Source organism: Chelonus insularis, unplaced genomic scaffold (genome assembly GCF_013357705.1).
Source record: "Chelonus insularis isolate UGA/USDA-ARS -01 unplaced genomic scaffold, ASM1335770v1 contig_135_pilon, whole genome shotgun sequence".
In the NCBI taxonomy this organism is placed as follows: Eukaryota; Metazoa; Arthropoda; class Insecta; order Hymenoptera; family Braconidae; genus Chelonus; species Chelonus insularis.
Window position 1 is genome coordinate 840,662 of NW_023276376.1, and position 26,171 is coordinate 866,832.

Genomic DNA, 26,171 nt, shown 5'->3' on the forward strand with positions numbered 1-26,171 from the left:
CTAAACTGAACTCGTGGTTGGCAGACACGAAGCAGTACCTCATGTTTCGAATAAAACGCATTCTTTTTCACTCTCCCTTCTAGAATATTTAAGCTCATCTACCATTACACTACAGTTAGTAGTGAAAATTATCTCGATTACTCAAAGTGTCCATCATTTATCAATAGCAAACCCCATTTCACATATTATATAAAATTACTAAGAGTAAATTTATGAATAAATTCGTTATAATTTCATTTCATCGTTTTTAGTCTCATCTAAATCTATAGATTATTTTCAAAGTTAAATTCTTTGTTTTGACGAAACCCTTTGGAATAATTTTAAAAAGGAAAATGAAGGTTTTAAAACATGTACTACAAGATAATTTTAATAGAAGTTGGAAATAAAAAATTTTCATATTATTTCAAATCCAGGTAAGTAGAAATATTTTTTTATCTTATCTCTTTAGCTTAAATCTCAGTCTCATTCCTTTCCCTTTGCCTTTAAATGTTATACAACAGGTTTATTGCTTAGACTTGACTACAAGAGAATGGTTGTCGCTCGTAAGCTTCGCTCTTTATGAGCCACAGATGACTCGACGCAACGCAACCGCAGACGTGAAACATTGTCTCCTTTCTCTGAGCATTTCGTGGCTTCTTTACTTTTTTTGGTTCTAAAAAAAATAACCAGGGTAGGTCCAGGATATTTTTATACATTCTAATAAAGAAAACAGTATCTATCAATGATGAGATTTAATATTGTCAAGACTTTTGTCATTATTTTCTTTACAACCATTGCAATCATCAGAAAAACTCCATCAGCTCTTAATCTAACTATGAGCAACTTCATAAAAATAACATTTACATGACAAGTTACCAATAAACATTGACATTTGCCTTCAATACTTTTTTAAAACATTGAATATTTTAATTTATATAATCTACGCGTAAAGAAATAAATATCAAATTGTTTAATTATTTGTCAAGCCATAAAGAATGATGATTCGATGAAACAACGCCGATATTTTTTGCTTGAGATTTGCATCCACTGCGAATTTAGTTAAAGTTCTGATTCCTCCAACCAATACTGGAAGCAGTGGAGTTAAAGATTCATCCTGTGAAAGTGATTAAAAATTATTTATACAAGTAATTAGTTATTTTTAAAAATATAAAATATTACATACCGGAAGAGCTAACGTCCATTCTAGAGAGGCACTGAGAGTTTCAGCCCATGCTCGTCTGTGTGCTTCACTATCTTTACTGATAAAACTTTTCTTTGTTCCTTCTACTCCAAACCTCTCATAATTTTCAGCACTAATATTATTCTCGACATTGCAGAGAAATGGATTAGTTCTGAAGCCTCGTTTACTTTTCTCATAATCTCGTAATAAATCATCAACGCTGTCTTCAAAAACTGAATTTATTTCACCGGCATGAACATCGTCATCATCACTATCATTATTATCATTCTTATTATTTAGATCATGATTACTTGAACGATCTTGAGACTTACAAGAATCCGTTACAATGTATTCAACCTTACACGTTTTATTCTCAGATAATTTTAAGTTAAGGAATGAAGACACTTGCGAAAGACCACAATTGTTAATTCTATGAAGCTCCATTAAAGATTTTGATTTCTTGGATATAGAAGAGGAGAACTCCTCCTCTGAATCGTGATTTAATACAATTTTTAATGAATTTCTTCGCGATAAAATACTTTTTTCTGATCGGCAGCAGAATGTTTTAGAATTTTTGCATTTAACCTGAGTGAGATCATTAACTTTTTCTATGCTATTTTGCATGCTTTTATCATTGAAAACTTTGTGATTCATTTTCTGATAAATTTTTTCATTACTTTTAAATTTTTTCTTAATTTTTCGAACATTTTCGTTTTCTAAATTATCTTCCGTGACATCTTCAACAGTCTTATCAGTATCTTCATCGCTTGTGCGTAATTTTTCTCGTCTTTCTGAAACATTTGAACTACTGTTCACATTGAGATCTGAGGTGTTTTCGTGTTCATCAACATCTTTCGGACAATATCTACAAGTTTTCCGATAGACTATTGTCTTCTGTCGCGACCTAGGCCTTGAAGAAGGCCTTGATTCATCAGAATCACTCTCAGATTCTGGTCCAGACTCAACATAATAATCCGAAGCCATATCGAATAATTTTAAAGATCTGTATTCTTCATCAATCTTGGAATTTTTCTTTTCCTCACGGTTTTGATTAGCATTAGATACTATGACGTCATGTTGCTGAAGAGATTCATTGTCTAATGATCTTAATCTTTCATCCATTGGTTCTTTACTGGTTATTTCTGGGAAATCATCCGGTTGAGCAACTAACAAAAAAATTTTCCTTTCTGCAAATCCATCAGCTACTGAATGTTTTCCGTCTTTGTTAATAATGACATCCACATAAGTGTCAACTAATGAATCGAATGTGACTTTTAACTGTTTAATATATTTAATTAAAAGCTCTTTACTTGAGTCTTGGGTTTTTTGATTTTTTTTAAAACCAATTTGATTGCTTAAAATCTTCTTTATACATTCTAAATCAGCTTTGGTTTTAATAATTTCGTTCAAACATAGATTGAAAATTGTGAGAATTTTGATTGTCCATGCAGCACCTGCTTGACGGTATAAATTAGCAGGTTGCTGAAGGTTCGCTACTTTTTGTATAAGAAATTTAAGCCCCGGGCGAGAGTCAAACTTCAAAGCTGCTGCAAAAGAAAGGTCTAACGTTGTTAAAAAAATGTCGATATGTTTTGGACTTAAGTTGGACACGTGACCAATTGGTTTAGGGGTAGTTGGAGATGTTGGAGTCATTATAACATTGCAAAAGCTGAAACAATAAAATTAATTTTAATTATGTTGAAAATTAAATTTCCAATATTTATGTTCAGAAATGAAATTCGTTTAATCTTACTTCGATATTGATCCAATAGAATCTTGAAGCAGTACACTAGCAATACAATGAAGAAGCATTTGATGAACTAAAAGGCCGACCACAAGAGCTCGAAGATGAACTCGAACAATATATAAATCTGGATTAAGAGTAGAAGCAACTGATGGGGGATAAAGTAAGAAAACGTAAGATCTATCATCAGAAAATCTTGTAGATTCATCAGACCGTTGTTCAGCCATCAAAAATACCTAAGAAAAAATTATTTATTAAATATTATGAAATAAATTCAAAAGTATCATTAAAAAACTGGGGCTTGTTATATGTGTGATGCAGAAAAAAAACATTAAAAAAAGGGAAGGATAAAAAACTGTACTAGAATGGATAGAAAACTCTGCGTGTTTACAAAAAATTGTCAATTTTAGGATAAGTGTTAGTGGTGTGCGTTCTACGAAAGCTCTTTCAATAATTCATTAATATTTATATATGATAGATTTACTGTGAATTATCTAGCCATGGACTCAAGCCATGGATTTTAATGTGTTGATTATACAATTTATATTAAGTTGAATTCAAAAATATAGATTACACAATATTACAATCATTACTTAAATACCGTGCTTTCAACGATGGAGCCCTTCTTTAAAAAATAAATTTACTTTTTTTTTATGCTCCGTTAAAAAAAAATTTTTTTTGAAGGACCCCTTCGACACTTTCTGCTGTCTCCAAATGTGCCTTCTACCAGCAAGTGCAGATGTCTAAACTTTAAAGCGCAGTCGGTAGACAGATTCAGTATCTTTGTATTTCAAATAAATTGATAATATAAAATCTTATAAAAGTTACTGAGATTAGTTAAAGATTAATCCAGCAAAAAATGTAGAATCTGACCACCGATGCAATTGATAATCCCTTGATTCTAATCACGTAATTCAGTGGTTTGGGGTTGGTACCGGGGAAAAATGGATTGTTTAGGCTAGACAGGGGTAAGAAGTGTAATGTGTTGATAGGATTTTTGACATAAAAGGTTTGTTTGAAATTAAAATCCATGACGTGAGTTACCGTGAACGGCTAGAGCCATTGGGGGCCCGTGTTCGACGTAGTGTTAGTGTAATCGGGGGGTGTGGTGTGCTGCCTACAACCGACGGGGTAGGAAGATGTGTGCTGGTCGAGCAGTGTCGTCTCAATGGTCATCGTTTCTTCAAAAGGCGTGGTTGGTAGTGTAGCCGCGTTCTGCCTCTTCACGGCAGTCAATACCTCGCGCAGCTGGCTCACCTGAGATCAAGTCAGGTCACAGCGAGGAAGATAGAAGAGCAAGAGAGAAGAAGACAAGCAACGTGTGTTTTCTTTCTTTTTTTTGATTCATTATCAAAATAATTCAATGCACGGACCAACAAGCACACCGCACACTTGCACACTCCAAGAAGGTAACAAGAGCTTGAAGAATTTAATTCCACGCTTTCGTTAAACGAGCTAAATGAGTTGGCATTCAAGTCTTATTATAACTAACTAAAATCTATTTCAAGATTCCAACTCACTCTTATATTATTAATTACTATTGATACTACCATCATCTAGACTATTTTACCTGTGACGAGAGCTGACGAAGACGCTCTGACTCTTCAGGAGTTGCGTCTCTGCGTGCTGCCACTTTCACTTGAGCTATGTCACCGTAAAATGATTCAGATCTTGGAGAGAATGCCATTGTAAGTTGATGAAGTTCTTGTAGTGAGTTAGAACATGCTCGATAACAGGCTATTCCACACACTTCCCATTGCTCTGCTGTTAAAATAGGTCCACTGCTTATGAGAACATGCCTAGAAATTAAAAGAAACTATTAATATTATAAAGCAATAAAGCAATATATTAATATATTTCATTCTTTTCACTAATTCTTGCTGTCTTTTATTATTTTTTACATAAAAGATCACAGATTGTATGACAAGAAAGCTACTCCATTGGAAGCTTATCGATACTTCTCACCCAGGTGTAAGATTACGAGTTAAAACTCGTTGGATATCAACCCTTTCCCCCCTGCTTTTGCTACTTTATCTTCCCAGACAGCTTGTCAAGCTTGATTATCGTCTTACATACACCTTTCCGAATCTGTCAATGATATCCTTGGCAACCACCAACTCACATTCCATCGTACGTTCTTGTTAGATTTTTTATTTTTCTATGAGATTGATCACTACCGTGTAAGGCATATTTTAACGTACAATTTTACGCGTTATGTTTCATAATTTTAATTATTACTTTTACAACATATATTCATATTTTATGCTTACTAAGAGTAATAATATATACCTTATACACGCGCAACCAAGTCTAGCAATACTTTCTGTCTGCTGAACAACACATTCTGCCATTACTAAAAGTAATTGTTTCAGCATCAAAGTTGTAGCAGGAAGTAATTCATCGTCTCTTTTTACTTCTGGGCCTGAAAGAAAAATGTTTATTAAAGTCATAATTCTAAGTTATAGAAAAATTGTTTATTTGAAGAAACTGACCTTGAAGATGAGTTAAATAATCAACTACTAAATCAGTTGTAAGACCACAGCACTGTTTAAAATTCGGCGCAAAGTTATCCCATCCTCTGAATATTTTCGATGTCATCCTGAGCCAATTTTGAACCATAGGAAGAAGTAAGTGATTAACACAATAAAGTCCAAAAGCGGGTCCAGGAACGTTAAGTACATCTCGAAGAAGATGAAAAAGGGTTTCAAGTGTATGAGGTTGATAACGTCTGGGACAAATCATTGTGGCACTTGCTAATCCTTCAATAAGAAGATACCAAACTCTTAAAATACCACTAGGCTTCTCCATGCTTTGCAAAGTTATCGTTTGAGTTTTATCAAGCTTCGATAATAATTCATAAGACACTTCAGGGATTATCTCTTGCATGGTATCAGAATTCTTATCAAATTTGGCCACTTCTAGGTTGGGAATTACTGGATCCACGTACTGAGGAATTGCAGAGACTTGAATCTTAGCAGCAGAATGGAAAATAGGACAAGCAGGCATTCGATACATTGATGAAAGAATGTCACTGCAATTTAAAAGATATTTTAAACTCTCTAAACATAATCTCATTTTTTTAATTTCTAAATTGGTAATTTGATCAGAATCTGTTGAACTTTCAGCTTCTCCAGTTCCTCTCACGTGCTTCAATAGACACAAAATGCAGTCAAGAGCTGCATTAGCAAAAACTAAGGTATTATCGGTTGATAAAAACACCCTAAAAACTTCAAGAAGTGGTGCAGATTCAACAGAATCTGATGATCCAACTGATGCTACACGAAGTGCTCCAAATAATGGTCGCCATCCTGATCTTATTTCTGTTCGGTTTGTCTCTACAAACTCACAAATACAGCTTACAATTTGATCTTGAACGTCGCTGTCACACAGTTCTAAACAGAGGAGATTTTCAAAAGGTTTGAAGAGCGCTTCATTGAAATGAAAGTGCGGCAGCTCTATTTGTTCATTCAGAAGTGCTGCCATTGAGTCATGAATGCATTGAACAGCTTTCTTAGAAATTTCTCGGTCTTTATGACAAGCAGCTTCCATAAAATGTGGCCCTAAAACGCTCCATATTCTCATAATGTGAATCAAAGGTCGTCCTGATTTAACACACTTCAACATAACTTCACCTAACCGTGAAAGAAGTAGGACATTTAACTCTTCTTCACGAGGTTTTGATTTTTTGAACCAAAATTTCCGGTTGTCTGTGTTTCCATCAGCTGATTTAAATAATTGGTCTTTAGAGGCTTTACATAAAGCTGTTAAAAAAGAGCACAATGCTTTTAAATTAAGTTTTAAAGCAGCATCTTCGAATAATCTATCGACTTGTTGAGATAAAACACAAATTATTTTTGCCGCATAATCTGCTGGAAGAATGCCATTAAATTGATTATCAGCATTGGACTCTTGAATAATATCTGGAACAGTATCTGTAGTAGGATTTTGGCTATATGGGGTCGATAAGAAACTATAAACATCAACACAAGTTTCATCTTCGTCGATGATATTAAAATTCAATCGGTTTTTGTCTACTTTAGATTCAATCTGGCATTCTTTTTTCTCTTTCCTCGCCAATTTGGGTAATACAAGATTCTGATTTCGTCCAAAGAAGTCATGCTCCAACTTGCTTACATACAAACAACATGTAAATACGTGAGGCCAGCAGTCACTTCCATGAGATCCAAGTTCTAGACCTCTGCCAAGCAAAACTTCCATGCTCAGCGCATGTGAAGTGTGTAGATTTGTTGCTCTATTTTGTAATTTAAGCCTTAATACATCTTTAGTACGTCGCAATTTCGATATAGCTGGCTCTGTACATGCGGCCTTGGCTAAAAGAGCAAAAATCGACCCGCAGCGACTTTGAAGTCCAAGAACATTGCTAAGAGTAGCTGCTTTGTGAAGCCCCTCCAACGCCAAGACAACCGTATCTCTAACCCCTCGTCTCGCATTATCTCGGTTTAAAATTCCCTTACTCGTGTCTTCTTTCACAGGATTTAAGCCAGCAGTCAATACAGTCATCATACTGGTCCAACAACAGGTCAAGACTCTTCTTGATAATTTTGCTCCTGCTTCTTCTTCTGGAGTTGCCTCACTTCGTGATAGTTGAGCTTTCTCTAATCTTCGATAATCCGAAAGTAGTTGACCACCTCGTTGACTACCGCTTATTCCATCAACGTCAACTAAAATATTAACTAGAGCACAATTTTCTGTTGACACAGGATTATATCCACACTTCTCCAATAAATTACATGCTAAAATTTGTTGATAAAGCTCAGATAACCAGGTGGCTGATAAATAAACTAATACCCCTGATCCGTGAACTTCTTCAACAAATTGTTCTTCACTCATCGGCACTTGACAACCTTCATAAGAATAATAATTCATTTTTATCAGCTTCAAATTAAGTAACAAAGCTGCATAAGTTGCTAAATATATTCCATCAGCATTCATAATTGTTATTAAGGCACCTGCATCAGCGGAATCTGGATCTTGAATTTTTTGTTGAGAAGCAAAGACTCCCTGACAGTATTCTGAAGCAAAATTCTGTAGGGCTTCATCCACTTCAATATTACTTCGAAGGTTCAATACCAAAGGAATCAAATCCGTGCGAAGAATCTTCACAAATTGACGAGCATTATGTCGTTCTACGTCTACATTACATTCTTCAGCAAATTGCCTTCCTACATGAAGACATTTGGGCAATTTTTCTAATCTCAGTCTTTCCCGTTCATTTGCTATAGCATAATCATTTTCATCGAGACTATTATCATCAGCAACGTCATCAGATTCATTTTGAGGTCCTTCAGTATCAGTAGAATCACCATCTTCAGAAGGGCCATGACCAGAAGAATCTGATTCTGAACCAGTTGACTTTTTCATTAACTCCAACTGCTCTCTATAAGTTTTTGGTAATCTACTCATACTTTGGTAAGTCAATGGGCCTCGATAATCACAAGATTCCAAGTCATCATATAAAGCATTAATAGTACAAATGTAACTATGACTAATAGCTTTGCCTTCACAGAGCTCTTGTAGAGCTGAAAGCATAGCCACTACACAAGAAACGCTGGCGTATAAAACAGGTTGACCAGCAGTTGTTGACTCCTCGATTGAATCCATTACCAATCTCATCAAGGCCATATCACTCTGAGGTTGACTAGTTTTTTCTTCTTCAACTAAAAGCGGTCCAGAAAAGTCTACCATTCGACTTGGACTTCTTAAAAGCTCTCGTACAGCTTTCAATGACTCAAGACGTTGTTGAGGTGGTGGATACAACAGCATACGATGGAAAACCGATTCTAATACTGGGCGAAGAGATCCAACACAGCCTACAAGACGTACTAGTTCTATTCCAATGCTAAAAATTGAATTTATTTAGAAACACTCATTAACTGTATATGTACAAACGTATTTGAGGCATTTTTCAAACGAATTGGGAATTTTTTTAATTAGCGATAGTTAATGTACCTGTAAACAGTCTTTGATTGGTGACTATCAAAGCTCAAGGTCGTTGCTAAGTAACCAGAACCTCTGCCTACCTCAGTGTCTCTTCCTTCGCGTGATGTAAAAGTTTTGTCTACTCGAGGGGTTCCCAGGAAAGCGATCAATGCAGGGCAGAATTTCTGCCAGAGGAATGTAGTGAAATGCGTATTTGTATGGATTTTCTGAGGGAGTGATGATATCAATGTATGTAAACATTCTAGCAGGAAGACTATGGTATTCCCATTTTTTGTATTGTTGGAACATTTTTTCCTTAAAATTTTTCATATTCGTTAGTTTAAATTTAAAAAGATATTATTTAATAAAATTATTTCAATTACCTCTGAGCTTCATCCAATCTACTGCAAATATATTGAAGAATTGGGAGTGCTTCATTGAAGCAAGAAACTCCTCTTTCTCGCAGATTTTTATTCTTTTTTGCATATTCATCCAATTCTCTGCATTCTTCATCTAAAAATTGTTTAAGTATTCTTAGACTATTGGATAACAAATTAAAAAGTCAAAGTAGCTGATTATAACGATAATCGAAATATTTACTACCTAAAAATAAACAAAAAGATCTCAAAGTTTGACTTGTTGCAGCTTGAGCAGCAGTTCGAACTGCTTGATTTCCATTCTCAAAAGCTTCACAACATGTCGTGAGGATTGCAATGATTAAACGACCGTTCATTGTCCAATAAGCTGAACAAGCTACTTGTAATAATACCTGTAGGATGATTATTGAATGAATAGTTTTCTAATCTAATAGGTATTAATAGAATTCAATCAACTTAATTAAAGATTAATTCAATCAATAAATTATTACAAAATTCTGTAGTAGATAATCAATAGTTTAATATAGAATGTATTTGATTGAAATTCTATGACAAGTTAATTAAAGTTTTTTCATTAAATTGATTGTTCTTACCTTCAACATATCCGTTTGTGTATCATCTGATTGAGAGAGAATGGAACCCATCGCATGTAACATCTGGGCGGGTAACCATAAGGAATCATCTTCAGGCTCATATGGAGATTGAAATCTATCATCTCTCAATATTTTCTGTAAAATAATTTCAAGTGCATTAAATAACTTTATTTCTATAATTAAAATGTAAATTTTAACTCAAATCATAATTTATTCATTTCTAAATACAAAAAAGCAAAGTTATGACGTAATGTATGGCTTGCTGGTTTTTATCGCAAGGAAATAATGATAAAGAAAAAATAAAATAGTACAACTTACATGGAGTCCAGTCAGCCCATATGAAACTAATTTGCTTCGTTTGGTCTCCAAAGCCAGTTGGATGGCATAAAGACATTTTGATCGTAGTTCATGAGGAGGGTCTCGTAGGAGACCCTGTTGTTTTTCCATAAAATCTGAAAAGTTTATAAAAACAAAGTTATTAAGGTTATTAAGCTTTATTGAAAAGAAATTTTTAATAAAAAATATTAAATATAAAAAATGTTTTAAATAAATATTATTTACTTACCATATGCATCCTGAGCGGCTTTTCTAACGTTAGATAATTTGGCATTTTGTGATTCCTTAACAATTAGAAGTAGCAGATCCTCCATGTCACGAGCAACTGCCACGAGACTAATCAATACCAGCCTTCCCACGCATTGTTTTGCTTTTTATCCTAAAGCTTGCGCATGCGGGAATTTGAAATTTTGTTTGGTTTTTATTTACTTATTCTAATGAAATAAAAATGTAAGTAATAAGTTTTTTTGCTTTATATTTTATTGAAATCAAAAACATTTATTTCAATGGAGGGAAATTTAAAATTTAAAATAGCTTATCATAACCTGATAAATTAGGTCTGATCCATTATTAACAGTATTCTGTTTTATCATCTGAGAATATCAGAACTTTTACCTGTTGAGCAAACAAGTTCAACAGAAGACAGCTGATAATGAGCATTTTTATTGTTCAGCCATAAATTAATCATTGTTTTGATTTTTTTACGTTAAATGTAACACGAGTTATTAATCGTTAGAATGACCGGTAGTTTAATTCCTTATAAACAAAATAAAAATTGTAAATACTGATAAGTTGGATTTAAAAACAGTTTGTGAACTGTAGAATCGTGTAATTCTTTACAGAGTATCGAATACAAAAACTTTAAAATATTCAGTTATCAATTATCTGCTAGTGTAATCATGGAATTATCAGATCGTTTTTATAAATTTCTCGTTGAATTTCTAGGTAAGTTTAATTGATGGATTATTTATTATAAACTACTATTATTATTTAAAAATCCATTTGTAAATTCATTCTAACCTGTAAGGGATTTTTAAATCAATTTTCATTTCTACTCAAATTTAAATACTTTTGATCTTATTTCCAGCACTAACTGTTGGTATTATTCATCAAGATCATGTATCATCGCTTTTTGAGAATGATAGACGTTTTTCACACCTATCTGAAATCGAAAGAGAGATGTCATTTCGCACAGAAATGGTAATTAAATCTTTGAAAGTTTTCATGCATGTTTTGGAAAAATAATGGATCAATTGTCTCTTTTTATTTTTTAGGGAATGTATTACTATTACTATAAACTCATTGTTGAGTCTCCCAGCTGGACTGATGGCATCAAAAAAATATGGAATGATACTCATTCTCAATACCCTAGTGAAATAAACGCTCAGAGAACTTATAATTTATTTCCAGAAATCGTTGCTGGATTTTTATATCATAAAGCCAAATCATTTAATCTCTTTAATCCTCCAGAATGTTGGGATGTAAGTAAACAACATTTTTTTTTGGTTTTTCTTTTATTAAAGATGAGGAAGAATTTATCTCAATTATTTTAGATAGAACGAGGATATGGATTAACGACAGTTACTAGTTGCGAAGGACTAGCAGTTCCATCATATTTTTATATTCAATTTGTCTGGTGTTTTGCATCATTGACTGGAATAATACTATTCCTTTATGCAACTTATCTCAGTGAATCTATTTATGGAGGTTTTATCGCCAGTTTGAGCTTTTTTTTTAACTTCACTGAATGTACAAGGGTTCAATGGACACCTCCCTTACGTGAAAGCTTTGCTTATCCAATATTATTGTGGCAAATGTTTTCTGTGACGACTGTTCTTGACAAATACAAAAGTAAAGAGGAAAAGAAATTTCAATGGAAAGATATTTTTGATAATTTTCCTTTTTGGGTAAATGTTTTTCGTAACTTATTAATTTATTAAAGAGTATTCATAAAATCTTATGCTCAAAAGTTAAACTAATTATTTTCATTTCAGAAAATTTTTACTTCTACGACATTGAGTCTGGCATGCTGGCAGTTTTCTCAATTTGTTTTAACAACTCAACTCATTTGTTTACTCATTTTACATTGGATGAAAATAATTCCACGTGAATTATTATTAAAAATAACGGCAACTCATGGATTGTCTATTATTATTAATAGTTTATTCGGAAATCATTGTGCTTTTTCAATCTACGCTGCTTTAGCTGTAGGAATTTTTTGTAGTGACAACTTGAATACGCGATTGGAACATACCTTAAGTCCAAAATGGCTAATTTTGACAAATATAGCCAGTACAATTATTTTTACTTATTTCCAAAAGTTTACCTTAATCATGGCTTATGTGGACTACAATCATGTTTTTGATATTTTGAAAGCCAAGCTAACCAATTATAAAGACTTCCATACTTTGCTTTATACTTGCTCAGCAGAATTTGATTTTCTGCCTTACGAAAACTATGAAGTGATCATTAAAACTCTTCTGCTTCCAACAGCGATTCTTGCAGGATTTTTAGCAATGTATTTTTGGTATAGAAACTATAAAATCCTGGGATATCCAGATTGTATTGAACCTGGAATGGCTTACAATGGCCTACAAACAGGAGCTTTCATATTGATGGCTGTAATGATAATGAGATTGAAATTATTTATGAATCCTCATTTGTGTATAGTAGCTAGTTGTGTTATAAATAAGAAGTATTTGATGAAATTAGGAATTAAAACTGAGTCAATGAGAGTGGGACTACTGATAGCATTGATTATCAGTATGGGATATCATGGATTTGATAGAATTTCAAATGAAATCAAGTACTCAGCAGAATATAAAAATGTTGAACAAGAAGAATTATTCGAATGGGTTAAAGCATATACACCACCAAACGCAGTTTTTGCTGGAAAAATGTCAGTAATGGCTAATTTATTACTTTCTACTGGACGGCCTATTGTAAATAATCCTTTTTATGAAAGTAAAGAAATGAGGTAATGTTTCTTGTATCTAAAAAAATATTTTTCATCTAATAAGTTACTATTTTTTATAAACGTTAAAACCACTCATCTATTGTAATGAATAATCGATTTCTAGATAATTGATTGGTTTTTTTCTATTGACTTCAGGGATAGAACTCTCAAGGTCTATGAAGTGTACAGCAGAAAGGATGCAGCCTCGGTTTATGAAACCATCAGAAATATGCATGTTGATTATTTAGTCCTTGACGGAGGATTGTGTTATGGGCATGGAAATGTGTTAGTATAATTTGATACCATTACTTTATCAGGTATTTTGTTATTTTATTTGTAATTTAATTTTTCTCGTTCGATTCAGTAAACCTGGATGCCGTATGATAGACTTATGGGATGTCACGGATAATGGAGAAGCAAAAAGACTGGGTAAACGGTCTCTTTGTCGAATTTTGTACAGTGGAGATTCACACCCATTTAAAAGAGTATTTGCCAATGATTATTATGTGGTTTTAAGACTGGACTATTCGACTTATGTGGAGTTTAAACCCAAAGTTCCTCTTTTGCGATCTTAGTAGTGTAAGCCCCTTTCAAAAAATCATAAAAATTATTTTTTTAATGCTATTTTGAAATCAACGAGCTAATTAACCGTCTGACTAGACATAACTAATATTTACTTTACTTAATATTTACTTTTACAAAAAATCATATTACTTTGGATTTTTTGGAAAATTTAAATTAATTTTTATTAATTGATAGAATAATTTATTTATTAGTTTATCGAATTTTTTTTATAATAAATATAGAAATGTTCCAAAGAACCTTCTACTAATTTTAATAGATTATTCATTAGTTTATTTGATAATTATTTAATTAATTATTCATTCATTTATTCGTATTTTGATTTTGGTTCCTGTTTTTATAATTGTATAAAAACTAATTAATTATTAATTTATTTATTTATTAAAATTTTTATGTTCCTGTTTTTTTCTAAGACATAAGAAAGAAGGTATACATTCGGGCTGGTATAAGAGTTGAAGAGTGAAAGCGTAACAAAATTACTCACGAGTTTGTTATATATGATATCTTTGTTGAGAGACTGAACCTGATCGAGAAGTCGACTCTTTCGAGTTTTCTTCTATCGACAACATGGAAGCCTGTAAGATTTCCGGGTAAGAAATTGAATTAAATGACTTTTTAGCACGACTACATTGCTGATAATTTCTTCCAATGCGGAAACACACACCTTAATTCTAAAAAAGAATTATAATTAATAACAAAAAATTATGCTAAGAAAAGTTAATGATTATAGAATCTTATAAATGAATGGAATCTAAAAAAGAGGTGTGAAGAATGATATAATAAAATGGAAAAATACTTTCTTTTTTATAATGTCATTACAAATAAATATCAATTTAAACTGTTTTAATGTACACAGAATTTAAAAAAATTGTTCAAGTAAAAAACATTGGATAATAACCGATGTATCTCTTATATTCTAAATAAAATATGTAAACAATTTGAAAATTACGGAAATACTATTGAATAATCGTGAGACATTTATTTTTGGATTTAGTGAAATTAATATGATAAAAATTAGTCTATTTTGATATTAGAAAACAGGTCCAGTCTAGTTAGGAAAATGTCCAATAAGTATCATGTAGCTGGGAATGAAGAAACTTGAGCCTAAGACATGAAAGGTGATAGTTAGAATAAGTTTAAGATGCCTGGAATAGTTTAAGTAAAGACCAAAGACTACGAGAGAGACCTGAGGCAAAGCCCTATCATGACTGTCTACACCTTCACTTCGGTACTACTTCAACATTACGTTCGACTCTAGCTTGATATTAATAAATGTGTTGGTAAAGCTAAAACACGTTGAAGGGGACTGTGAGAGAGCTATACGCCGTTGTACTCTGCTGACCCAAATGAATCCTACAACCAGTCAGTCCTCGTCCGGACTTCTTCGTGGTCTGTTCGTTACTTAATGGCCACTGTTATCATTACATAGCTTTTTAATAATTGTTTAAACATTCTACACTTTCATTTTTTGTGAAATAAGTGATTTTTTGAGACCGATAAATATTTATTTTTATCACAATTGTTATGTTAGTATAAATTAATTTGAGAATGATTTCAATTGTGGATTCTTTAAAATATTAAAGAAAAAATATTTACTCAGTTTCTTAATACTAAACTAGTTTTTATAATTGTTAATTAAATTCATAGTAATTTCTATTAATTATAGTATGTTGTATGTTGTAGATATTAAATAGAAACTCGTTTAAATATTTATTCTTTAATTGCATATTAACTCTTTAAAGTGAATTATATTATCAGAATAATATTGAGTGATTTATTTGGTTGAATATTTTCAAAAAAATTTAATTTATTCTCACAGGAATAAGGCTGGTTCCCAGGTGGAAAAACGTGTTTTTAAAGTAAAGTGAAGTGAAAGAAACAACGTGGAGCAATAGAAAGGCATTAAAAAATGTTATAAAAGTTTTTTGACTTGAAATTTACGCGGGAATAGACAGAATGTAGATTTTATGCTATCAGTTGGAACGAAAGCTCACAGAAGAACAGTTAAAAATACTGAAAAAGATTTCTTTCAACTATTCTAATTTAAATAATTGGCTAGAAAAATGGATTTTTATTATTAATTAGAGCACGTGTGATTTTATGTGCGATTCAACGCAATGTCGCTGCTCTTTACGGTGTTAATCAGCTCAAGACATTGACAACAGCAGTGAGTATACTAATTTAATACCGTATTTGTCCTATTTATTCTCAAAAGAAATCAGTTTATGAGAGTCATAATTAAAGAAGAGAATTTTATAAAATTAATAAATTGCATAAACTGAAGTATAAAAGACACAAATTATAAAACTAATAGTTAAAAGACAATAAAGAATCCGCTAGACTCGTTACTGAATTTATAAAATGAAAAAATAAATAAAAAGTCTCGTTAGAGTTTCACATGACCGAGTTAAAAGACCAGAGTAAAGAGAATGTCGGATGGGAGTTATTATAAATAAAAGTTATGACATGGCACATCATTTGCACTTACAATAGATCCTAACAATCAAATTTAAATGGCTCGAAAGCCTTCAAACGTTCTAATTCTTTAAAGGTCATAATAATAACTGTAATATCTACTACAGCTTCCATTGAAAATATTACATTTACACTCCCATTCGTTGACATAATTTCATTTTTGTGATTGTGAAATTTTTTTTCATTTATTTTTACTCTACATAGAAACTATTCATTGTCGTATTACCTAATTATTTGTTTTTTAAATTATTTTTATCCATTTAAAATCTCTTTTTATTATTTGGAAGGTATAAACAACACTTAAATATCATAAATTAATTGATATGCATTGTCATTCTTTATTTATTTCTAATTAGCTGTCGTATCATTTCATAACTTTTAATTTAATAATTTATTCAAAAAACCAAATTAAAAGTCATTTATTTCTTAGAAATCATTTGATAAATGAAAAAAATTTAAAGAATCAGGAAAAAATAAATATAGAACAGAAAGTCAACATTCGTGGGAATAAAAGATATTTTGATGCTCAATGATGATCAATCAAATACTGAAAACACATTTTATGACACGTTTACCTACATTCACTAGAGATTGCAATTTTCTCGTGAAGGTGCAGTTAACGATCGGCTGTTGTGTTCCCACGCAAGACCAACTTAGCCGATCCTTTATCAGGATTCCTATGAAGATGACATGCCTACGCAAGACCTTCATTTTTTCCTAGACATTTTTTTTTTCTTTTCTCTTAAAACGAGTCTTCTTGATGATAGTGATGAATCTCGATATACTTGGCGAGGAAGACTTAGCGGTAAACGATGGCTTACAAGAGTTAGAATGAAGAGAGGCGTGTCGCTCGATTAGCTTGGAATTTCTGGAGATGGAGAGGCTGATCAAGGTCAGAAAAAATGAAAAACATACTTCTTGTTTGATTTTTTATCGATTCAATTATTATTTAATTTTTTTTGTTCAATTTTAAATCAGTACTTTAATCGAATTTCAGCCATTTTAGATTTCTTCTGTAATTTCAAGAATTACTCAATTTCAATTTTTGTTCTATCGGTTATAAATAAGACACGAGATGTTGCTGAACAAGGTCAGAAAAATGTAAAAAAACATTATTAATACACTCTTAAGCTTCTTTGAAAATATTATGGTGATATTCGAGCGTGATAGGCATACTTTGATGAGATTGATAACATTAAATGCTTCATTTGAACGTATTTTCATTTAGGTAAATTTAGATTGACTTAAACGATAGGTAAGCAGTAATAGTATTGATGATGATAAATATGGATTAGCAAATATGGATTTTTATTTTTACATAATGAATACTTATATCAACTCATAGAAGCTAGAGGTTTATGCTTGGATGAGTCCAATAACGGAGAACCAGTTGTTGTTGTTGTATCTATTCCCAAGTGACCCACTTTGACCCAGGTCATTACTGCGTAAGTAAATTCATGCGTTGGATACTTTCTAGGACAACAATTGGTCCTTAATCATAAGTTTTGGACTTTTACTAATTTTCACAAATAATTAAATCATCTGTTTTTATTACACTTCTATATTATAAATCATATTCCCAAACCAGAAAGAGCTAATTAATTGTAATTCTTATGATAAGTATTATTACCTTTGACTTTTACTTGTCATATATTCAGCAACTTTTACTCCAGTACTAATAATTTTTTCGTTTCTAAAACTCTCTGAACTTGGTGTTAATGAAAAGAAAGTGAATTAGGATATGTTTCTTATTATAAAAACTCGATTTAATTACTCTTACTCATCGTACTCGACGATTTTCATTTTTCATCACATCACTTTTTTTTTTCTTAGTATTTAAAAAAAAATAAATTAAGTTTTGATGGAAGTGAAAGGTACAATTAGCGGTAACGCTGATTATAAAACTATAACTTCTGACGCTTGTTTGTCAGTATCAAAGAAAAAAAGAACGAAAATGTTTTTTTTTGCCTCGGAAATAGATAAGTCAAACTTTAATAGAAAAGAAAGTTAATTGGCTGAATTTGTAACAATAAAAAATAACAATTGAATTTTTTGCAACTTCTTTGTTTTTCAAAGGATATTTTGTCTAAAGCAAGGTCAGAGCAATAAAATATCCTGACTTAACGCTCGAGCAGGATTGAAAGTTGCACAATAACGATACAAACAAGGAACTTACTTTTGTATGTTGCTGGGTAGGCCATTGATCTTTCTAAATAGCTCTTACCTACTTAGCCTGCTGTGTTTTATGCTTTATATTCTAAGAAAAGTCATCGAGTCACTTACATATAAGTAGGTATTCATATAAATCCAATTGTTCAAGAGAACATGAGATGAACCTAAAGAACCTGGAGTCTCTCGACAAGTTGTCTGGAATGTCGAGTGCGTGATCGTAACGAGAAAGTATGAGATAGAAAAAAAAGAGAAGGTTAAAGACTACAACTTTCCAGTTGTCTTTAATGAATACTCATATTCCCATCAATTTGTGTGAAATCATGCTAATTTTTGGCATTTTAGAGCTAAAATTATGAAGATTTCCTCTGGGAGTATTTAAAATCTTGTAAATTAGATCATAGTACGTCTAAAGTAGAAAGTTGTAGCTCGAGTTGTAGAGCAAAAATAAAGGGAAAGAGATATATAATTGTGAAAGAAATGCTGAGAAAAAATAATTTTCCAAAGAATACAATATTCTTTACTTCATGATACTTATTTTTAAGTAAAATATTCCATATACTTGATTCAAAAACTGTTTCAAAAGTAAAACAACTTTACAGTTATCCATGGCATAAAGTTTTTCATGGTTTTGAAAACTTTTTTTAGTGCTCACATTACCATAAAATTATAATTAATATAATAAAATATATTAAATTAATAATACAAACAACTCGAATATTATTCTAAATATTTATAATTAACTTAAATGATCTTTTAACATTTTCCTACCCACCTCTATTATGCAAATTCATCACCATCCATCCAAGTAGGACGCAAGCAGACCTTTGTAATAAAAAAATAAAAATTCCAACATTTATTTGTTCCAGAGATGCGAAGTGAAGTAGGGGAATGGTTAGCAACGTGTGTCGGTTCTCCAATCTGTATTCTCTTGTTGTCCTGGTCGCTACTCATCTACCAGAACCAGCCGTCGTCCTTGAAAAGAAGGATCGATGTCCTTACTGTAGCTGTTATCACGCAAAGCCTTGCTCACCAGCTTGGTCTTCTGCTTTATGCCATCCTGACACTCATCCACCCTTCTAATCATTTCGGAGGTTAGTTTAATTTTGTGAAATCATTACATCACCAACATTATCTTCATGCTTGTTAGCATCATAGATTATAGCCAATTGAATCTAATTTGAAACAATTTAAAGTGAAACTGAGCTAAAAAATTTGGATATAAATTAGCCAACATCACAACAGAATTTTATTTTTAGAACAAAAGCATAATTATGAATTATTAATCAAGTTTAATGTAATTATAAATGATTTAATTATACTGATATTAAGGATAAAATAATTCCACTGTTCTTTCATTTTTATGCAATTATTCCAGTAATAATTGCATGTCCGGGTGTTGGTAATGTATTTGAATCAAGTTTTAGTTCTAAAAAAGTATTACATACATTTTTTTTTTCTTTCAATGACAGAAATTTGTTCAACTTTGGTTTGGCTTCTAAACTCTTCAAGCATACTTCAACAATTAACATTAACATCAATAGCAATCTTCGCTGCAATCAATAAAGAAGATTTAAATGTAACAAAAAATCACCTGAAGTATCATTTGGTGTCATTAAGCGTTGTGAGTGCATGCATAGGCTTCACAGGAGTGTTAAATTTCGAGCCAGAAACCTGTGTATTTCTTGCTCAAGAGGTATCAGTAAAGTATGGGCTCTTCATCAATGCACTGAGGACTCTTTTATTGCTAGCAACAATTACTGGAGTTTGTGTTGCAATTTGTAAGGATGCCTTTCGTAGTCCTAAATCAGAATTGTTGCAGTCTGTATCAGATTTATCAGACACCAGTTCAAAAAATTCATCCGGAGCCTTCGATTGCCACAACCATCATTGGGATCCATCTAGTGGATCTTGCACAAGTGGATCAACCAATTCAAGAGCTTGCTTAAAAAAAAGAAAAACTCATATTGATGAAACAGGAAGCAAATCAACTGTTTTTAGCATTCTCTTTGTTTGTTATATGTTTGATCATCTTCCAGTTTTGGTAAGTTACTTTTTTTTATTCAAATCATTTTAAAAGTGACTGGAATATTGATGAAGGGAGAGTGTATAGTAATAATTTAATTCAATTGTCCTCGTGAGCTAAAAACATAACAGACGCCCAATTAGAAAATAGTACAAAGCTACGAAGTGAATTGCATTGCAAGCGAATACTAATGTTCTTTGAAGTTGTTCAAGTGTTGTAAGCAATATAAACATGTTTTCTATGTCGATCTTGTTGATGTATTGATTCCGTTCGTGATGGTTATAAGATTAGGTCACAGTTTCTCCAGCGATTTCGAACGAATGTTGAACGTGCGTCGAATCACGATGTAATTAATCAACTTTTGCAAGTGCATTCACTTCCTATGCCACAGATAATCGATTAAATAGTGATTTATGACTAAATAGTATGTTGCCAAGATAATTTTTGATTAAAGTTATTGTTCTAATAAGATATACTTTTTTCTATTACAATATATAACTTAATTGATTACAATAATTATTTTTGTACAATTTCATTTAATAATTTCATTTTCTTTTGAGGTTTACTAATCGAGTTTCATAATTAGACAGTTTTAATATTTCAATTGATGTTACAAAAGCTCAGTTATCATACTAATGAAGTATAACTGTAAGACTACCATTTGATTTATTTAAGTACTTTTTAATTTGTGTATTAATATTATTCGAAATAGGACTTATGTGTAATAATCTTGACAGCTTTCCCTAACAATCCCTCAAGCGCAAACAAAAAATTTCAATTGAGTGATCAAATCTGCAGTAATTAGATGTAGATAAAAAAAAACCAACTTTAAAGAGTTAATAGTGTGTCATTATTAATTAGAAATTTTGTCGAATACGTTCACTTTTATATAAATAAAAAATAATTATTTTTATAGTATCATTTCCTTTTTCATTTTTTTTTCGTATCTTCAATGGATGTACGTATAAATCATTATTATAAAAATGTTTACCAATGTAATTACGCTTTATTTTGCTTCCGTGAGTCGCGCCCAGAGTTCAACTAACTTAACTTCCTGCACTCATTCACTCGTAAATCCTCAGCAACTTGCAAACGCTTGACAATTATGTATTTTTAATTTAAATATTTTTCTTATTATAGATGATTAAGTTAAAAAACTGATTATTTATTGGATAATAACTATTTATGTTTGATATTTTCTTAAGAAACTCTTCTATACATATGTATCGGTTGTTTAAAAAGTAGGTGAATATTTTCACCCTACGTAATTTCACCTTTTCAAAGTAATCGACACTTTAAACCAACTATGAAGATTTATGATCAAAAGAATGCAAATGGAAATTTTTATTAGAGAGTTTCGAATATAAACAATAAACATCATCATGTTAACAAACAATTTAATCGATTTATGAAAATACTTATACAAATTGAGAATAATGTTTTATCATATTCTTTTATTACTTTCCCTAATAATGGTGATTTTAAAAAAAAAGGTAATTTCTATTACTCTAAATAAAATGTAAATATGTGCAAGGAAGCATGAATTAAAATAACGAAATATTCCTTATTTCACTCAGACATTAGAAATAATTATAGTGATAATAACTCACGCGCTGAATTATAATTATTTATGGTTATTGTTATTATATTGTTATTTACTATCAGCTTATAATTTTTAGTGTAACTGTTACTGTTATTGAAATAGTATAAGTAAGGTAGAGTACACGTGAAGCAAATAAATTAGATTTTCGAGCTACTACATATTGCGTCCGCACAAGGGAGAAGCATTAAACGATAGGTAAAGTCCTGAAAGCGCGACGGTTTTGCCCGTTTTCATTGGAGGCATCACGTAAAATCGAAAGTTTCACGACGTAAGACTTCATTTTCTGAGCATATCGCACTCTACATTCGGTATAAATAATAATTAATTACATTCCTACAGCATAAAAATCTATTTACGATTTGTAATTAAAATTAAACATTGAATTAGAAAAGTGATTTCCAGAAACTTAAAAGAAATTTTCCTATTAATAATACTCCTACATTTATACTTTCATTTATAAAGAAATGTTTCTTTCATTTGTTTTTATATAATCATTAAATTTACAGTTGATCAGTAGATATATGTTTAAGACTTTTTTTTTAAATTATGAATGACGTTTTTCGATAATAATTATTTATTAAATATAGACATTATTTATAAATATAGAAATGATATGAAGTAACTTTGACAACAAAGCAATCATTAAATGACATTTTCAACAACATATTATTTTCTTTAAATGTTGTGAATTTTTCTGGCGTAAGCCATGAAGAAACTCCATGATTATATTTCTTTTATTTAGTTATCTAATACTTTATTATTCATCATGAAGATGAGAAACTAATTTATTAAATTTGTTTTCAGATTATATCAATTCGACCTGAATTACTACAAGGATTCTGTACTGCTCAAAATGTTGCAATTTGGCTTCCTTTAATTAAGGATACTCTGCTACCAGTGTTTTTGGCAATTTTCGATAAAATGTTTTGCCGATATGTTGCTAAAGTTTATACCAAACAGGATAACTTGAGGAAATTAGCTCATTGTGAGTTTAAAATTTATTAATTTTAAATATATCTTGTAATGAGAATTAATTAAATTATTAGAAATGATTTCATATATTTTGTACTAAGGTGGAATAGATGGAAAATTCAGACATTTTGAACAAGATACAGAATATAAACTTCAGTTGAATTTAAATCATGGACTAAAATTTCCTTTAACAAATGGGAGTCTGTATGGAAGAATGCATAATCATCAAAATCGTAGTAAGGATACAATAATTAATTCAAAATGTAAATTTAATTTAATTGACTAAGTTATTTATATTTAAGCAATGAAAAAATATTTTGATGATACCTGTTGAATATTAATTTAGGATTAGCATGAATCTTTAATTTGTTTACAGCACGAACAGGAACAATAACAATGGGCATTCAACATTACCCAAGAACCCAATCATTAAATGATGAAAATAATTATGGGTCGTTACCAGCAGAGCTGACATCATTCACAAGCTCAACATTTGAACCTCGTATTCAGAAAGATTCCAAAGTTAACAGCAATGATGCCCACGCAACCCAACGTATAATAAAATTAAATGAAAATTTTGAGTTTGGCACAAGACGTAAGATTGGAAGTACTGATGTTTTTGGACAAAATATGGAGAATTTAGTTCAACTGGATGAACCGAGAAGAAAGTTTGCAAAAAGTTTAGACGAGATAAGAGAGGAAGGTCCAAAAAAAAGTGAAAAAGAGAAATTTGAGAGTTCAACGAGACAAAAAGAGCAAGAATTTATGAGAAATTTAGTTAGAAGAAATCAAAGTTTTGATAGTACGAAATATCCAAGATTACATTGTGATTCAAGAACCTATGATGTCAAAGATTTGCTAAGAAAAGATAAAAATATGGATTTAAAAAGAGAGTACGATCAAGAAGCAGGATATGAAACATCGGACGATGAGAGTTGCGATTCTAATGGGGATTTCGACGATACTTTGAGTTCTTGTAAAAGTAGAAGTCGAAGCTGCTGTTCTGTTACAACTGTTGCTAATGATGACTTTGAATTTTACCAACGGAAAGGAACCAAGGTAACAACAGCATTTGTTTTATAAACTTCTTGTAATGTTGTGAAATATTGGGATCTGACGTTGAGACAAAGTTCAGCTTACAATAATGTAAGAGTTTCAGAAGCCTTAATTTCATTTTTCATCTTTATCAACATTAGTAACTTATCAATTTATGATAATGATTCGAAATATATTATAATTTATTATTCACATATTTTAGATAATTAACTTTTGTAATTTAATTATTTTCTTATTACCTTCTTTGTATACTAAATAATAATTATTTTTCAATAACCCATACTCAAATGTATAAAGCATTGATAATATTTTTGTCAGATCCCAAATAAATACAATGAAGTTTATTATTTCAGGCTGAAATTTTTCCACCAAAGAAATCGGCTGAGATCAAGATTAATATGCGTTCCTTCACGCCAAAAATCATTGATGATCGGATTGATGGTACAGATAACGACACAAAAAATTCTAATGGGCAACGTGCAAGTGCAAAGCCAATTATCCAGTCATATCAACTGAAAAAAATTACTCCAGGATTTTCAATGAATGACTTGGACAAAATTTACCCCAAGAGAACAAGTGATGTATACTTAACTAGTCTAAAGAAAGATTTTTTTGATAATGGAGACACTTATAGACATAACAACATTGGGGGATCAGCTCCAGATTTAAAAAAAATTTTTATTTCAGAATTTGTTTAATACTGTTAAAATTTTTGTAATATATATTTTCTACATGTAAAATATAAAATAATTAATATAAAAATTAATATTAATATTAAAATGTATATAATGATTGTAAATTTTTATTCTAATATTTATAAATAAATATTAGTCATTTAATAGAATAAAATAATATATTCCAAATTACTTACCTTCCATTTGTTTTGTATTGATGTATAGGATATATAAAACACTTGTGATTATTTTTATATATAAATTTTTATTTTACGTAGTAATTAAAGTATTTTATACAACTATGTCATTTTGGAGTTTGAACAGTTTGAATTTACTTGTGATAATCGACTTGTTAGTAAATACACTTCCGAAAAATAACAGGAACAGTCATATAGATAAAATTATACGACGACAAAAAGTCTTTTAAAATTACTGAAGTGATTGATGTAAAAAGAGTTCCCCATCTTGAGGTTTTAGGTGTGTATCTGCTGATGTTGTAATAATTCATGAATTATCCTGATTTCGTTTGATTCCTAATTATAAGTTATCATCAAGAACATAAGGAAATATTTTTATGGAAGTTTTAAAGTAAATTGAGGTTCATTTCAAAGACTAAAAATATTAGAAATAAGAGTTTAGAACAAATAATATTTAGATTTGATTCAAAAGAATTTATTTAAAGGATTTCAATTGGTATTAACATAAAATTTTGAATGTTTGATATAATGAGGAAAAACAATCTAAAGAATTTTCAATTTATCATGTATTTGATACAAGGAGATTAAATTGTCAAAGACTGTCGTTATCAAAAATGCATGCCGGAACATGTTTTCCAGCATTGACTATCGTATTACAGGTTGTACCTTCATCACAATTGCAATCGTCGCAGTTATTACAATCAGTAGGAAGATATCCATTAACATTATTTGTATCTGCATCGATTGTGAGTGCCAGGAAGCAGATAATACCAACAATTATAAGCATGCTCTTCATTTTGAAAATTTTTCTAAAATTGTATTAAACATTAAAAGATTTGTAATAAAACTTAAAGATAGATGTACACTATTGATACTCAAATCTTCATAGATTTTTATAGATATATAGTAATCATAAAAAATATATTTTACTTACAGTTAGAATAGTAGCGATGATCACTCTGATGATGCTTTTCAAAAACTATGATTATGGAATACTCATCGAAGCTCTTTTATATTTGATCTTATCTGGTGGTATCTGATTGTAACAATAATTGTCGTAAATATCTCAAGGAATGCGATTATTCAACTCTACTTTATTATTCAATAAAGATATCTATTTAATGGTATGAACACGTGTGTATATGTGTACTCGGAATTATTTTTCGTCTCAATTATTTCTTACAATAATCATTAATTTTAAGTTATCAGTATGTAGATGTGACACACTTGTAACACAATAAATTCTTTTGAATCAAATCTAAATATTATTTGTTCTAAACTCTTATTTCTAATATTTTTAGTCTTTGAAATG

General features: G+C 30.8%; 3 protein-coding genes and 1 long non-coding RNA gene across 5 annotated transcripts; 2 read left to right on the forward strand and 2 right to left on the reverse strand.

Annotated features, from left to right (window-relative positions):
• Window positions 1-716: 716 nt before the first annotated feature.
• LOC118074518 (brefeldin A-inhibited guanine nucleotide-exchange protein 3) lies at window positions 717-10,465 on the reverse strand. The gene is made up of 12 exons (XM_035095783.1): window positions 10,379-10,465; window positions 10,132-10,265; window positions 9,814-9,948; window positions 9,447-9,612; window positions 9,227-9,356; window positions 8,874-9,158; window positions 5,396-8,763; window positions 5,193-5,325; window positions 4,474-4,702; window positions 2,913-3,139; window positions 1,163-2,828; window positions 717-1,093 (listed from the first exon to the last, which is right to left on the reverse strand). Exons 1-12 carry the CDS (start codon window positions 10,461-10,463, stop codon window positions 950-952), a joined length of 6,702 nt encoding a protein of 2,233 aa, XP_034951674.1. The 5' UTR covers window positions 10,464-10,465; the 3' UTR covers window positions 717-949.
• Window positions 10,466-10,841: 376 nt separating this feature from the next.
• On the forward strand, window positions 10,842-13,759 carry LOC118074374 (C-mannosyltransferase dpy-19). The gene is made up of 7 exons (XM_035095530.1): window positions 10,842-11,094; window positions 11,237-11,349; window positions 11,424-11,630; window positions 11,703-12,056; window positions 12,144-13,126; window positions 13,262-13,390; window positions 13,470-13,759. The coding sequence occupies exons 1-7, from the start codon at window positions 11,049-11,051 to the stop codon at window positions 13,678-13,680; spliced, it is 2,043 nt and encodes a 680-aa protein (XP_034951421.1). The 5' UTR covers window positions 10,842-11,048; the 3' UTR covers window positions 13,681-13,759.
• A 1,285-nt stretch (window positions 13,760-15,044) lies between these two features.
• Window positions 15,045-24,721, forward strand: LOC118074554 (uncharacterized). Of its 2 annotated transcripts, none has more exons than XM_035095863.1 (8): window positions 15,045-15,213; window positions 15,507-15,854; window positions 19,201-19,425; window positions 19,804-20,375; window positions 22,765-22,945; window positions 23,034-23,168; window positions 23,309-23,991; window positions 24,342-24,721. In XM_035095863.1, exons 3-8 carry the CDS (start codon window positions 19,203-19,205, stop codon window positions 24,684-24,686), a joined length of 2,139 nt encoding a protein of 712 aa, XP_034951754.1. In that variant the 5' UTR covers window positions 15,045-15,213; window positions 15,507-15,854; window positions 19,201-19,202; the 3' UTR covers window positions 24,687-24,721. The 2 variants fall into 2 exon arrangements, with proteins under 2 accessions (XP_034951754.1, XP_034951755.1); XM_035095864.1 differs by having other exon boundaries at window positions 23,043-23,168.
• Window positions 24,722-25,416: 695 nt separating this feature from the next.
• LOC118074459 (uncharacterized) lies at window positions 25,417-25,934 on the reverse strand. Its single transcript, XR_004691208.1, has 2 exons — window positions 25,794-25,934; window positions 25,417-25,668 (listed from the first exon to the last, which is right to left on the reverse strand). It is a non-coding gene; the product is annotated as an uncharacterized lncRNA (long non-coding RNA).
• Between the last annotated feature and the right edge of the window lie 237 nt (window positions 25,935-26,171).

Coding starts and splice junctions, on each gene's coding strand:
- LOC118074518 (XM_035095783.1), bottom strand. CDS start 10,463: ATGGAGGATCTGCTACTTCTAATTGTTAAGGAATCACAAAATGCCAAA. Junction 10,266..10,378: donor AGCCGCTCAGGATGCATATG/GTAAGTAAATAA, acceptor TAAACTTTTCAG/ATTTTATGGAAAAACAACAG. Junction 9,613..9,813: donor CACAAACGGATATGTTGAAG/GTAAGAACAATC, acceptor ATCATCCTACAG/GTATTATTACAAGTAGCTTG.
- LOC118074374 (XM_035095530.1), top strand. CDS start 11,049: ATGGAATTATCAGATCGTTTTTATAAATTTCTCGTTGAATTTCTAG. Junction 11,350..11,423: donor TGTCATTTCGCACAGAAATG/GTAATTAAATCT, acceptor TTTATTTTTTAG/GGAATGTATTACTATTACTA. Junction 13,391..13,469: donor TGTTATGGGCATGGAAATGT/GTTAGTATAATT, acceptor CGTTCGATTCAG/TAAACCTGGATGCCGTATGA.
- LOC118074554 (XM_035095863.1), top strand. CDS start 19,203: ATGCGAAGTGAAGTAGGGGAATGGTTAGCAACGTGTGTCGGTTCTCCA. Junction 22,946..23,033: donor CTTGAGGAAATTAGCTCATT/GTGAGTTTAAAA, acceptor TTTTGTACTAAG/GTGGAATAGATGGAAAATTC. Junction 23,169..23,308: donor GCATAATCATCAAAATCGTA/GTAAGGATACAA, acceptor ATTTGTTTACAG/CACGAACAGGAACAATAACA.